Source organism: Bos indicus, chromosome 2, assembly GCF_029378745.1.
Source record: "Bos indicus isolate NIAB-ARS_2022 breed Sahiwal x Tharparkar chromosome 2, NIAB-ARS_B.indTharparkar_mat_pri_1.0, whole genome shotgun sequence".
Classification (NCBI taxonomy): domain Eukaryota; kingdom Metazoa; phylum Chordata; class Mammalia; order Artiodactyla; family Bovidae; genus Bos; species Bos indicus.
The window spans coordinates 14,964,216-14,979,424 of NC_091761.1; the positions used below are offsets into that span (position 1 = coordinate 14,964,216).

The 15,209-nt window shown below is 35.9% G+C and overlaps 1 protein-coding gene across 3 annotated transcripts in view; it reads left to right on the top strand.

The window, feature by feature from the left end:
- Window positions 1-15,209, top strand: part of CERKL (CERK like autophagy regulator) — a 140,822-nt gene that overhangs the window by 38,842 nt on the left and 86,771 nt on the right. For all 3 annotated transcript variants that reach the window (XR_011570633.1, XM_070802754.1, XM_070802748.1), the window contains exon 2: window positions 14,784-15,026. Coding sequence is in view for 2 of the 3 variants with exons in the window: in XM_070802754.1 (XP_070658855.1) it covers window positions 14,784-15,026 (243 nt within the window). In the remaining variant the exon portion in view is untranslated. The remainder of the gene's footprint in view (window positions 1-14,783; window positions 15,027-15,209) is intronic.

The window sequence follows — 15,209 nt, forward strand, 5'->3', positions numbered from 1 at the left end:
GCACTGGAAAATGAGGAATGTTTCTTGGAGGAGGGGCTCCATGAGCTCTGACAGATGGTTAATGTTTGAAAAGACTAGAGTCAAGAAGGCCTTCCATTTGTTGGGAAATGAAGGAGCAAAGGTTCAGAGGTTGAAATGCATACACCATCATTAAGATATTAACTGATTGATGTAATTGTAAATACAGTCAGTAGCAAACTTTTATAGGACACCTAGCCTTGTTTGAAGCATTGAGCTGGGGTTGGACTCAGAGATTAGAGATGAGGAGGGCAGTGAAGATATTGTTGAAATGAATTACTAAGAACTAGAAAAAGGAAGACTGATCACCATACTTCTGGGGTTCATGGGGAATCTGCACAAGGATCATTTAGTAGCATATATATGAACTATAATCCTATATGAATTGATATACATAACTGAACTGGTAATGCCAAAAAAGACTAGATTATAAGATTAAGATGAATTAATTTTTTATTTTTTAAAAATGTATTTATTTTAATTGGAGGCTAATTACTTTACAATATTATAGTGGGTTTTGCCATACATTGACATGAATCAGCCATGCGTGTACATGTGTTTCCCATCCTGAAACCCCTCCCACCTCCCTCCCCATCCCATCCCTCAGGGTCATTCCAGTGCATCGGCCCTGAGCACCTTGTCTCATGCATCGAACCTGGACTGGCAATCTGTTTCATATATGATAATGAATGTTTCAATGCTAGTCTCTCAGATTATCCCCCCCTTACCTTCTCTCACAGAGTCAAATAGACTGTTCTATACATCTGTGTCTCTTTTGCTGTCTCGCATATAGGGTCATTGTTACCATCTTTCTAAATTCCATATATATGCATTAGTATACTGTATTGGTATTTTTTTGTTCTGACTTACTTCACTCTGTATAATAGGCTCCAGTTTCATCCACCTCATTAGAACTGATTCAAATGTATTCTTTTTAATGGCCGAGTAATATTCCATTGTATATATATACCACAGCTTTCTTTTCCATTCATCTGCTGATGGACATCTAGGTTGCTTCCATGTCCTGGCTATGATAAACAGTGCTGTGATGAACATTGGGGTACACGTGTCTCTTTCAGTTCTGGTTTCCTCGGTGTGTATGCCCAGCAGTGGGATTGCTGGGTCATATGGCAGTTCTATTTCCAGTTTTTTAAGGAATCTCCACACTGTTCTCCATAGTGGCTGTACCAGTTTGCATTCCCACCACCAGTGTAAGAGGGTTCCCTTTTCTCCACACCCTCTCCAGCATTTATTGTTTGTAGACTTTTTGATAGCAACCATACTGACTGGCATGAGATGGTACCTCATTGTGGTTTTGATTTGCATTTCTCTGATAATGAGTGATGTTGAGCATCTTTTCATGTGTTTGTTAGCCATAAGATGAATTAAGCTTATATTTTCTGTTGGTCTCTAGAATAGTATTTATGTTGGTGCAAAAGTAATTGCAGTTTCAGACCCTGAATTTTAAGTCACTATAACTGGGCTCAAACACATCTTTATTAATCAAAATAGGAATCACTACAATCAGCACATTTTTGCCAGTGAGAAATAACTTTACTCCTGTAGCAAAAAAAAATTCATGTTTTGGGATTTGATGAACTCTTGGAAAGCATTTTCTGTGTTGTCCTGGTTATGAAAGCATTTTTACTGCAAAAAGTTGTCAAGATGCTTGAAGAAGTGGTAGTCGGTTGGCAAGAGGTCAGGTGAATATGGTAGATGAGGCAAAACTTCGTAGCCCATTTATTCAGCTTTTGAAGCGTTGGTTGTGTGGCGTGAGGTCAGGAGTTGTCACAGAGAACTGGGCCCTTTCTGTTGACCAGTGCTGGCTGCAGGTATTGCAGTTTTTGGTGCATCTCATCCATTTGCTGAGCATACTTCTCAGATATAATGGTTTAGCTGGGATTCAGAAAGCTGTGGTGGATGAATTTGGCCTCAGACCATCAAACAGTGACCGTGACATTTTTTTGGTGCAAGTTTGGCTTTAGGAAGTGCTTGGGAACTTCTTCTCTGTGCAACCACTGAGCTGGTTGTCACTGGTTGTTGTGTAAAATCCACTTCTTGTCACATGCCAAAATCTGATGGAGAAATGTTTCATTGCTCTTGTGTAGAATAAGAAAAGACGGCACTTCAAAATGATTTTTTGATTTTCGGTCAGCTCATGAGGCACCCACTTATCAAGCTTTTTCACCTTTCCAGTTTGCTTCCAGTGCCAAACAGCCATAGAATGGTCGAGGTTGAGTTCTTGGGCAACTTCTCTTGCAGTTGTAAGAGGATCTCTCAGTTAGTCGTTGTCAATTTCTGATGGCTGGCCACTACGCTCCTCATCAAGGCTCTCGTCTCCTTTGCAAAACTTGTTGAACCCTGCCGCAGTACACATTCATTAGCAGTTCCTGGGCCAGGTGCATTGTTGACACTGCTAGTTGTCTCTGCTGCTTTATGACCCATTTTGAACTCAAATAAGAAAATCACACAAATCTGCTTCTTGTCTAACATCAATTCATTAGCAAAAGACATAAATCGAGGAATGCACCTTAAAATGATGTGTACGTAACCACATTTATTTAAGAATGTATTCCTATATCAAATGGCAAAGTTCAACAGTGCAAAACCACAGTTACTTTTGCACTGACCTAAATACCATTCTCAGAGACTGCCCATTTATGAATGTTTTCCCTAAGGAGTAGAAATGTACGTAGATGTGTAAAATGACAGGGACAAATGTATAACTAGATAATAAATCAGGTAATACACAATTCCAAGAGATGCACATGAGTGCTCTTACTGAAGGAAAATGACAAAACCCAAACAATTGCATGATAAACTCATGCTATAGAATATGAAATTTTGAATTGCTCTTTTAGTTCACTAGGTTTCATATGTAGTAGGGACTTGTTGCACAGTCTAAAAAAATTAGTGGTAAAATCTTAAACTGATACAAAATGATGAAAGATAAAAATGCGTAAATCATGACATTTTAAGGCTGCATTTTCTTAAGCTTAGGCCTGTCTTCATAATAGTATATAGTCCAGAGTTTCTTGAGTGTTTTTAGTCTTGGAAGCCCTTTACACTCTTAAATTGTTGAAAACCACAGAGAACCTTTGTGTATATATAATACCCCTGATATTTACCATGTTAGAAGTTAAACATTTAAAATATTCATTAAAAATAACAGTAATAAGTCCATTGCATTTTAACATAAATAATGTTTGGACTAAAAATAACTATTTTCCAAAACAATTAAAAAATCAGTGTCATCTTCTTGACTACAGTTTGCAAATCTTTTTTTAGAAGACACAGTGTTCCTTAACAGAAAGATTTAATAAAAGATAGCTGAGTTTTCAAGATTGCTTCTGCCTTCAGTTTGTTGTGAATGTATTTGTTTTTGTTAAAGTGTGTAAGAAAAATCCAGTTTCACACAGATATTTGTTTAGAACAGGAAAAGTATTTTAATAATGTTTTCAGGTAATTGTGGATATTCTTTGATACTACAGTAAAACTTGGTAAGTGCTAATTTCTTAAATGTTAGTTACAAAGCAGAATCTGTAAACCTATCAATTAACCTTCTGTAGTTTGCTATTTGAAAATTTGTTGGTCTGTCTTGCACTTTGAATCTTTAGTAATGCATAATTTTATAATATCCTGCATTGAGTATTTGGAAAAATTGGTCTACTGAGTTATATAGAGCTTCCAAATGTTGACACATTTAATTATATAAATCTTTAAACTATCAGATATATTAACATCACTGCCAATATCAGCATAAGATTCTTTAAATACTGGGAAGCTGTCAAGCTCACCGTGGCAGATACAGGTTTTACAAAATTCTGATTTTTGCTTGAAAGTTGGAATTTTGTCATTGACAGCATTCTTAGTTGTTTTGCTTGAGTGACTGGCTCACTTTGCTCAATTCCCAGAAAACATTTACCAAATACTCATACTTGCATATAATAGTTTTTTAGTCCCATCTTTCAAGCAAAAATGATTTTCTGAACAAAATCGAGCTAGTCACAGCATGAATGGCATGAGTTCTTTTCCTGAAGAGAACTTTCATTTGTAGCTGAAATGCTTTTTTGTACAGTTCCCATATGACACATAATACATGTAAAAAAGAAATTACTAAAGGGTAGAGATTTTTAAAAATTAGAGTGTTACTGCTTCATCAAGGACAGTTAAGTGATATATATATTTTTAAACTGTGAGTTTGAAGTGATGAAGAATGCAACAATTATTAGTGAAATTTAGTGTCACTTCCTTGATTCATGGTGACACCAGATGTTTTAACCACTATTCCCTTTTCAAATGTCAGCACAGTGAAAAAGGCAAATAACATCTTTAGTATTATTATAAAAATCATTTTGATCCTCTATACCTTCTGAGAAGACATGCTGAGGATATTTAAATGGTTGCCCTAATTTGCCAATTTTGCCATTATTTGTATAAAACAACATTATAAGTATGAACATTTAATTAATGGTATAGATTTAGGGAAAAAATTGATTTCTAAGAGTTTGCTGTTTGGAACATGAGTTCCAAAAATAGAGCTTAGAATAGAAATTTGTCAATAGAAAGTTTCAATTATACTATTATACTGTAGTATAATATATTATACTATATAATATATATGTTATATTATATATAATATATATTATATATATTCAATTATACTATACTAAATTTTAAATTATACTATTTTTAAATATACTGAATTTATGTGGTATTTGTGATTAAACATAGACTATGTAATTTAAAATTGTTATTGTCACTTTGTAGCATAGATATTCAATGTTCTGAATAAAGAATTATATATTTATTGTCTATATTTCAAATAATCAAAACAAAGAATAATATTTAAATTATTTGACTAATCAGTTCATTTTGGACTTTATGCAAAAGTACTTATGTATCTTTGGGCACTTAAGTTCTTAAGAGAAGTCCCTAAGCTGTTTATACGTGATAGAAATAACTAGAAATAAGTGGGGAAAAAATTGCAGATGGAAATTGAGCATTAATTTTTTTATTTGGTATGACAAAAATGTGACTTTTTGATATTCTTTTACAAGATAATTCTATTTCTTGTCATTCTTGATAAGTGTTTATATTTAGGAACTTAAGCTTTTATGCTAACAAATGTTAAGTCAGAATTCTTGAGGATTGTAATGCACTGTGATGGTTTTTCAGTAAATTACTGGAGCAGCCCTATTTATTTAAACCCTGGTTTAACCTGATTATTAACAATTAAATTGTGTTTTCTTCTTACAATTAAAGTGTATTCAAATTTATTGGTCCCTTGCTTCACAGATTTATCTCAGTATGTGGTGTATTCAAACAGAATTTTGTATTTTTAATTAGGGGATTAGATAAGTAATTCTGAAGAGCCAAAAAAAAAAAAATTGTTAGACATCACATTGCTTAACCATCTAATATACCATAAGTGTGTGTCTGCACTCTGTTGTGGGAGCTGTCTATCAGGCAGGCTTGTTTTTCGGGCAGTATTTTAAAGAGTGGACATGTGCAGGAACTGTGAGCACAATTAGCGCCAAGCAGATAAATCCAGCTCTAATCCTGTTTACGGTCTGCATCAGACAGATGTGCCAAGATTGATTTAGACAAGCCCTGGGCTTACAGTAATATTTTTAAAAGTGCCATTCACTGTTCTATTTCTGTTAAACCTTTGCTAAATATTCTTAAGTGTTGTTGGTTTTACTGTTCTTGTTAGCCACCCTAACCTACTTTAAGCAGGTCCTGCTTTGCTCTCATGCTGACAGGGTAACCTGCCAGGAGAGGTTATCTTTATTCCCTGTAATTAAATTGACTTTTCCCCCCAAGAAAATACAACAATAGGAAGTGGGTGCTGAATTAAATAAATAGCATGATATCCAATAGACATATACTTAAATCCCATGCTGGAACAGATGGTCCCCAGCATCTCTGTAAGTAATGTGAGAGGACAGTTAATGTTCTGAAACAACTAGCTATCACCAATATGATCCTAATGAACCAATAGATTTCAAATAATAAACCACATGCCACAAAGAAAAATTGCATATCATCTGTAAGGTTTTAATGCTCCTAAACTGGAAAAAAAGTCTGTAGATGATTTTCATGTTTTTCTAATGTTATCAAATATCAATTTATAAAGTTTAACTTCATATTTTTTACCAATAAAGGTAAGTTTTAGCATTAAAGTAAAGTTACATTTAAATTATATCCCCCCAAGTATGTTTAAAAAAAAATTTTAGCTCCTCTTTTACATACTTAGGTTGTGCATGGAAATGTGGCTTTTGCATACAATTATGAAAGCATTTGCTTTTATTCATGGCAGAAACTGGTTATCCTGTTAACAGAGGTTGCTGTGTGGTGCTGGAAGTGGCTATCTTACAGATGAACGATTAGGCAGAGATAAAAGACCTAAATATGTTTCAGCATTTATAAATAAAATAGTTTATAAACCAAAAGCAGTATTTTTCTGATTCACATAGAGAATAAGAGTCTGAGTCTTTCTTAAGCTTTTATTTATAAAGAGGTATAGGTAAGTGGTTGATTTTAATAGACCCCAAAATAATAGTCTTCACTCTGAATATGGTTTCTTTTTTTCTCTTTAATCATATTTCTCATCAATATTTGTATTTTCTAACTGTGCTTCAAAGAGTTAAGTGTTTTGGTGTGGGGGTAGAGGGGAGATAATGACCTTCTTAGATTTTCAGCTTATCCTCTCGACATCTCTAGAACCTTCAGCTCACTGGGGGTTAGCCTGAGGGCTCTCCACCTAGAAACCTGAGGCCCCTTTGGCCTTAGCTCTCTTTCAAGTCTTGGAAGCCAGTGTCCTGCTACCCGACAGAGCCAGCTGGTCCACTGCTTATATCTTAAGAACTTCAAAAACAAAACAAAGACACAGACAAGCACCATCTAATCTGATAATGGATAAACAATGTTTAGACAGTTCCGAGCCACTCCTGTGTTCTTGCCTGGAGAATCCCAGGGACGAGGGAGTGTGGTGGGCTGCCGTCTATGGGGTCGCACAGAGTCAGACACAACTGACGTGACTTAACGGCAGCAGCAAGCCATTAAATAAAACCATTTTAAATTCAAGTTCACACAATTTTAATGAGTTTTATTCCTAAAGACTATATTCAGAAGAAAACAGTTTTCTATAAAACTAGTTATATACACATCTTCGCATATGTTAGGAAACAGTTTTGTTTAAAATCAGGTGTTTCCTGTGATTAGAGAGAACTGGGCTGATTTACTCATGTTGTGTAAATGACTGACGTTGAAGAAATGAATAATAGACCAGAATTTCTACGTAGGAAATTGGCACCTGAGAGATTCCTATAGCTGCTGAGGAAAATAGAGTGCTGAAGAACATTTGTCTATTGTTAGAAATTTGAAAAGCAAGCAAAAACTATTTTATTCACAAATCAATTTTATTTTCATTTCAAATGAAAACAAAATGTTTCTGTAGTGCTTCCTCTTAGCTTCCTCTTGTCACACTGGCGAAGAGATCAGGCATGTGAAAACCTCAAATGTGAATCTGTAGGCAAATGTGGGAAAAGGTTAGAAGTCTGAGCAGGGAAAGCAGGAAATACCATTCAGAGTTACAGGCCTTTTCAGAATTTTCAATTCTGTCAGCTCCTGGTTGCTCGAGTCTAACCTTCCATTTCCTTGAAGCTCACCATGAAGTTTTGAATGAAGTACAGTTGATGCTTGAATAACATGTTTGAACCACGTTTGTCCACATATATGCAAATTTTTATCAGTAGTAAATGGTGCTTGTTTGCATTCTTGGACGTGGAACCACGGATGGGAGGAACCATGAATATGGAGGGATGGCTATAAGTTATATATGGATTTTTGATGACACTTGAGGATGTACCTTTAAACAACCCTGGGTTGTTTAAGGATCAAGTCTACTACTCAGTTAAGACATACGAGTGATTTTGCTGTTTTCCTAGGATCTAGTTAGAGGCAATGGCACCCCACTCCAGTACTCTTGCATGGAAGATCCCATGGATGGAGGAGCCTGGTAGGCTGCAGTCCATGGGGTTGCTAAGAGTCAGACACGACTGAGCGACTTCACTTTCACTTTTCACTTTCATGCACTGGAGAAGGAAATGGCAACCCACTCCAGTGTTGTGGGCTGCTGTCTATGGGGTCGCACAGAGTCAGACACGACTGAAGTGACTTAGCAGCAGCAGCAGAATAAAAAACAGATCCAGAAGGTCAGATGGGTGTGTGTTTACTTCAAGAAGGTCCTTACTTCTGTGCAGTGTTGGTAAGGACCAAAGTACTTGGATTTAGATCTTGGATCTGGCTCCTACCAGTTGTATGACCATGGACAAGATACTTAAATGCTGTGGCCTGAATTCCTTCTTTTTAGGAAAAAGCGTCTGCCTTGGGTAGTGTAAGGATTAAATGAGATAATAGATGTTAAGTGCTGAGGGCAATGTCTGGCATATAGCACATGCTAATTAAATATTAGCTTCCCTTACATTTTAGAAAATGGGATTTTAAAGATTAAAATGAATAATATGATCAGGAACTATTTTAGGATGAGCAAGAAAACCATCTTTTTCGGTTGATTACAGAAATATTTCCATTGTAGGAAAATTAGAAATTCATATACGCAAACTAATTCACAATCTCACTCTCCTTCCAAGTTTTCATATGCATCGTCATACATATGTGCATATGGAAATACATTCCACATACATTATGCATTCAATAAATATATACAAAACAGTAATGGAAATATGGTACACTGTTTTAGACACTTTTCTAGTCAGATTGCTACACTTTAATGGCTGAATAGCATTATAGTATATGAATATGCTTCATTTTCCAAAACCAATAGTCTGTTAGGTCACATTTAGGTTATTTCCAAGTTTCACTCAAATAATGCTTGGGTAAGCATTCTTCTAGCTAAATTGTGCATATTATCTATTCCCTTAGGGTAAATTCCTGGAAGTAAATTGCTCGATCAAAAATATGCATATTTTAAAGCATTTTCCCTTTTCTCCTTTTAAGAAACTGATAAAATATAATGCTGATTACAGAAAGGAAGGTTTATAAGTAAAAATTAATGTTATACTCCTTTATATCTCTGTTTTCATTGATAACTACTGTTTGTTGTATGTTTTCTGTGTGGATTATTTTCTCCTTTTAATGAAAGTGAGATCAGCCTCTCAGATTATTGTCATTTGCTTTTTATTCCACTTACTCATACCTCAATATGGATGTCTTTCCACATCAACACACAAAGATCTAATTTTCTCATTGTGAGTTGCAGATTATGATTAAGCAATTCTCCTATTGAAGAACATGAATACTGCTTCAAATAGTTTTGCTATTATAAATACTGCTGCAATTAACATTTTGAAATCTTTTGATAAGTATTCCCAACTTGTTCTCCAGCAGTTACCATTTTTGCATTCCCACCGGCGCTGGGACTGGTTCCCTTTGCCCATACCATCAATGAGCGTTATTTTTGATCTTGTGCCAATCTAAAAGGCAAAAAGTGGTATCTTGTTGTTTTAATTTGCATTTCTTTGATTACTAATTAGATTGAACTTTCTCATATGTTCATTGGTCAATTTGCATTTCTTCTTTTGTGAAATGCCTGCCTGTGTCTTTAATGTACTCTTCCACTGAAGTGTTTCTTTTCTTGATTAAATAGATTATTTAACTGTCGTATGTTGCAAATATTTCTTCCCAGTTGGATTTTGTTTATGACTTCTATTTATGGGTCTTTAGGACCTTATTGGCATTAAATAACCTTTATGTTATGCATCTCAGTCTCTGTCTGCCTTTATTGCCGTACTATGGCTTTACTAGTTTATGGTTATATAAAGTTCTTTGTAATCTAGAAATATTGGTGTATATCATGAAACAGAGATCTAGTTTTTCTTTTCTTTTTTAAAGATGAACCAGTTCTAAATCATCTTTTACTAAATATTCCTCACTGATTTTGGATACTACCATTATCACATTTGTGACTTTTAAAATATATGCAAATATTTCTTTGGACCATTCATTTATCTATTTCTAGATGTTTTAATTATTATAACTTTATATTACCTGGCTGGTATGTACTTCTCCTCATTACTATTAAAACATTTTTCTTCATTATTTATTCCAAGGAAATTTACAAATCATTTGATAAGGTTCCTTGCTCCTTATATCAAAGAAAATACCATTTAGATTTTGACTGGAATTGCATTATAAGTAATTAATAATGAGAATACTAGCATAAAAATAATGTAATCTTGGAACTTGATATGCCTTCATTTGTCTCTCAATTTATTTTGTATGGCCTTTTCTACCCAAACAAGTCCAGGATCATTTTGATAAATTTGTTCCTAGATAATAATTTGCATTGGGTCTCTTTATCCCCAATATTCTTTCTTTCTAGCTATTGATATATTTGTAACCAGCTTCCTTATTGGCTATTCTTATTCGTTCTAATGATTTCAAATAGATTCTCTGGGGTTTTTTGAATATATTGTGATACTGTCTATAAATAGCACAGTTTCATCTCTCCCTCTAGCCCTTCCACCATCAGTTGTTTTTATTTAATTTTCCTTGTGTATGATAGTGACCAGAATGTTGAGAATAGTAAGAGTAATATTAGGTATTCTTGCCCTGTTTCCATAAATTCTACTAAGTTGGATCTTGGTTGTTGTTTCAGTATCTTTAAATTTGCAATTACAAGAGATTTTAAATAGGAATAGTCATTGAATTGTTTACTGCCAAAGTAAAGTACACATGGCAAGGAATTCAGACTATAATATAGGACTTGTGAAAAAATATATATTTCATCCTTTTCATTTTTTTCCCCTCAGTGATCCTTGCCTCCCTTCCTACCTGACCCCTTTGGAGGTCTTATTTGTTGTATGTTTGATTACATAAAAATTAATGTGAGACACAAGCTTATAATGAATATTATAAGATTGTTCTCACTTGCTCAGTTGTATCAGACTCTTTGCTAACCCATGGACTATAGCTGACCAGGCTCCTCTGTCCATGGGATTTCCCAGGCAAGAATACTGGAGTGGGTTGCTATACCCTTCTCCAGGGGATCTTTCGAACCCAGGGATTGAACCCTTGTCTCCTGCATAGCAGGCAGATTCTTTACCATCTGAGCCACCAGGGAAGCAAGTTTAGGCAATATATATACCAAAATTGGAATACCAGACCATCTTACCTGCCTCCTGAGAAACATGTATGCAGGTCAATAAGCAATGGTTAGAACTGAACATGGAACAACAGACAGGTTCCAAATTGCAAAAGGAGTACGTCAAGGCTGTATATTGTCAGCCTGCTTATTTAACTTATATCAGAGTACATCATGCAAAATACCAGGCTGGATGAAGCATAGGCTGGAATCAAGATTGCTGGGAGAAATATCAATAACCTCAGGTATGCAGTTGATGCCACCCTAATGGCAGAAAGCAAAGAGGAATGAAAGAGCCTTTTGATGAAAGTGAAAGAGGAGAGTGAAAAAACTGGTTTAAAACTCAACATTCACAAAACAAAGATCATGACATCTGGTCCCATCACTTCAAGGCAAATAGATGGGGAAACAATGGTAACAGTGACAGACTATTTTTTGGGGCTCCAAAATCACTTCAGATGGTGACTGAAGCTATGAAATTAAAAGACACTTGCTTCTTGGAAGAAAAGCTATGATCAACATAGACAGCATATTAAAAAGCAGAGATATTACTTTGCCAACAAAGGTCTGTCTAGTCAAGGCTATGGTTTTTCCAGTAGTCGTGTATGGATGTAAGAATTGGACCATAAAGAAAGCTGAGTGCCAAAGAATTGATGCTCTTGAACTGTGGTATTGGAGAAGACTCTTAGCTATTTGGACTGCAAGGAGATCCAACCAGTCAGTCCTAAAGGAAATCAGTCCTGAATATTCATTGGAAGGACTAATGCTGAAGCTCCAATACTTTGGCCACCTGATGTGAAGAACTGACTCATTGGAAAAGACCCTGATGACGGGAAAGATTAAAGGCGGGAGGAGAAGGGGACGACAGAGGATGAGATGGTTGGATGGCGTCACAGACTCGATGCACATGAGTTTGAGCAAGCTCCAGGAATTGGTGATGGACAGGGAATCCTGTCGTGCTGCAGTCCATGGGGGTCACAAAGAGTGGGACACAATTGAGTGACTGAACTGAAGCAAAAGATGGAATTTTATATCTTGCCTGTAGGAGGAATGTTAGGCAGCTAGTAATTATCCATTCTGCACAAATATATAAATAAATTCTAAATCTGCATTTATGTAATATTCTAATTTTATGTTAAATGTAATATTCAATAAGATCTAAATTTTAGGGGAAAAAACTTCTAAGCATAATATTTTTCTCTCCAGTGCAATTATTAAAAAGGAAAGCACATTTCTATTACTTCCTCTACCTTAGTTCAAGCCTCGTAGATTGGTTTCCACTCCTCCAATGTCTCATTCGTGTTTTCTAATCTTTATCCTGATGACATAATCATCTTTGCTAAACTAAATTGCAGTGTTATGGTGAAAAATGTACAGCACCTTGGGATCAATGCACAATGAGCAAACTCCCGAGTGTAGCATGAAGATTTGTCATGGACTCATGATAAATCTGGACTCAGACTTCCTCTTTTGCACCTTTTTGGGAGCCTTCCCAACTTCAGTTCAGGTGTCCTCAGCCTTTAGGAGAAGGGGGTCCCACCACATCCCTTGGGAAGGGTCTTGATTAAGAGAGTAAGTGTTCCAGGTGAAGCATAACATTAGGACAATGAATAACAAAAAGTTTTAATCTTTGTTCAGGATTAAAACATGTTGAATCTCTCATATATGCACACCTCTTCCTCTCCCACTAGATTTGAATAAAGAACCAAGTTCAAATTCACTGGCAACCATTGTACAATGATGGAAAGGACCATATTTAAGATGAAGCCAAGGTTCATGAAAGAAATACCAAAATACAGTGGGCACAGCACACACTGACACGTGTGCTTGTATGTGCTGCTAACTTCTGTCTACTCTCACTCTTCCGCTGCACACAGAACTGACAGTGTGCTTGTATGTGCTGCTAACTTCTGTCTACTCTCACTCTTCCGCTGCACACAGATCTGACACGTGTGCTTGTATGTGCTGCTAACTTCTGTCTACTCTCACTCTTCCGCTGCACACAGAACTGACACGTGTGCTTGTATGTGCTGCTAACTTGCCTGTCTACTCTCACTCTTCCGCTGCACACAGATCTGACACGTGTGCTTGTATGTGCTGCTAACTTCTGTCTACTCTCACTCTTCCGCTGCACACAGATCTGACACGTGTGCTTGTATGTGCTGCTAACTTCTGTCTACTCTCACTCTTCCGCTGCACACAGAACTGACAGTGTGCTTGTATGTGCTGCTAACTTGCCTGTCTACTCTCACTCTTCCGCTGCACACAGATCTGACACGTGTGCTTGTATGTGCTGCTAACTTGCCTGTCTACTCTCACTCTTCCGCTGCACACAGAAATTCATTGTTTGCCTTCTCATCACCGACTTGATGGACATGAGTTTGAGTGAACTCCGGGAGTTGGTGATGGACAGGGAGGCCTGGCGTGCTGCAATTCATGGGGTCGCAAAGAGTCGGACACAACTGAGTGACTGAACTGAACTCTGTAAAAGTGTCCAGTTCAAATTCTTTTCCTGGGTTTTCTGATAAAAATTCATATGACCCTCTGAGACACCAGAATTCTTTTATGTATATCCCAATTATATCTACTTTAAATATCTATTTTAATCCCAATAAATAATGGCCACTCAGGAGCAGGTAGTAGAACTTCTCTCTCTTGCATTCTGCATAGTGTTTAACACAAAGCTTTCAACAGAAGTTTCTTGAACTGATATATAGTAATAGCCATGTTAAACTGTTTTGGATACTAAATCAATGGAACAAAATAATTCAGTGTATTTATCTCACTTTTCATTGACTCCTAACGTGAATTTCAAACTTTTCCTTCTGCTAATCCTTAAAAATCTTCAGGGAAAGAAACACGAGGTCTGAATCATTTCTTTTTCTTATAAACCACCTTCAAGGAAGCCAAAAGCCACAAAGATCAAAGATTAATTCCTTCACTATAATTTTGTTTTGATTCAGAACCTTCATTGCAGTAGATGCCTTTTCGGGTATCTCCCACAAAGATTATTGTTATTCTTCTTTAATTTCCTTCTATTTCATCCATCAAGTCATGGTATATAGGTTTATAAACAACAACAACAACAACAGCATAGTGAGATTCAGGTGGATCTTTCTTTTTAGATTGGCAGGAATTCATTGTTTTCTACTCACAGTAATCTCACCATTTCCTTTTTGCACATGCATCTCTACCAAAAATGTACATTTTCTTTCCCTTTCATTTTGCCTTCAACAGCCTGTCTTAAACTCACTTCTGTTAGTGAATCCTTTTCTTTCCATTACTTTACTCTGTCCCTGTAAGTAACAGGAAGCCTCTTGCATGATACTAATTTATTATTACTGAAATGTTGCTTTGTTTTTGTTCCTGGAATTCTTCATGCATTGAATATGTGTGGCAGGGACTCTCTTCCATTTTTTTCTATCTATGGGATAATGGACCTAATTTTTCTTTTTTTCCCTCCCCATCTCATATAGGACTTGACATAAAGCATAATCAGATGATAAATATTTTTGAGTTTTTTCACTATTTATTATTCATACATATAAGAATATAAACACAATGGTTTTGACTTGAAATTTTAATTTCTTTTCAGGTGATTCCAAGTATGATTTTCTACATAAAGAAGAATTTGTTGAACTCAAGGACATATTCTCTGTCAAACTGAAACGGCGTTATTCAATTAAACAGCAGGGAAGTGGTACTTTATTAGGAATCACTCTCTTCATATGTTTGAAAATGGAAAAAAATAAATTAAAGGATTCTACACTTGATCTTATTAATTTAAGTGAAGACCACTGTGACATATGGTTTAGACAGTTCAAGAAAATTTTGGCAGGTAAGTACTCCTTATGGAAATTTTTAATGAGTCTCGTTTCCTTGATGTAGATTATTAATCTAAACATGGTATCATATTTATCAATAACCCTTAATTATATTGAGGTTGTTTGTTTCTATTTTGGACTTCCCTGGTGGCTCAGACGGTAAAGCGTCTGTCTACAATGCGGGAGACCTGGGTTCG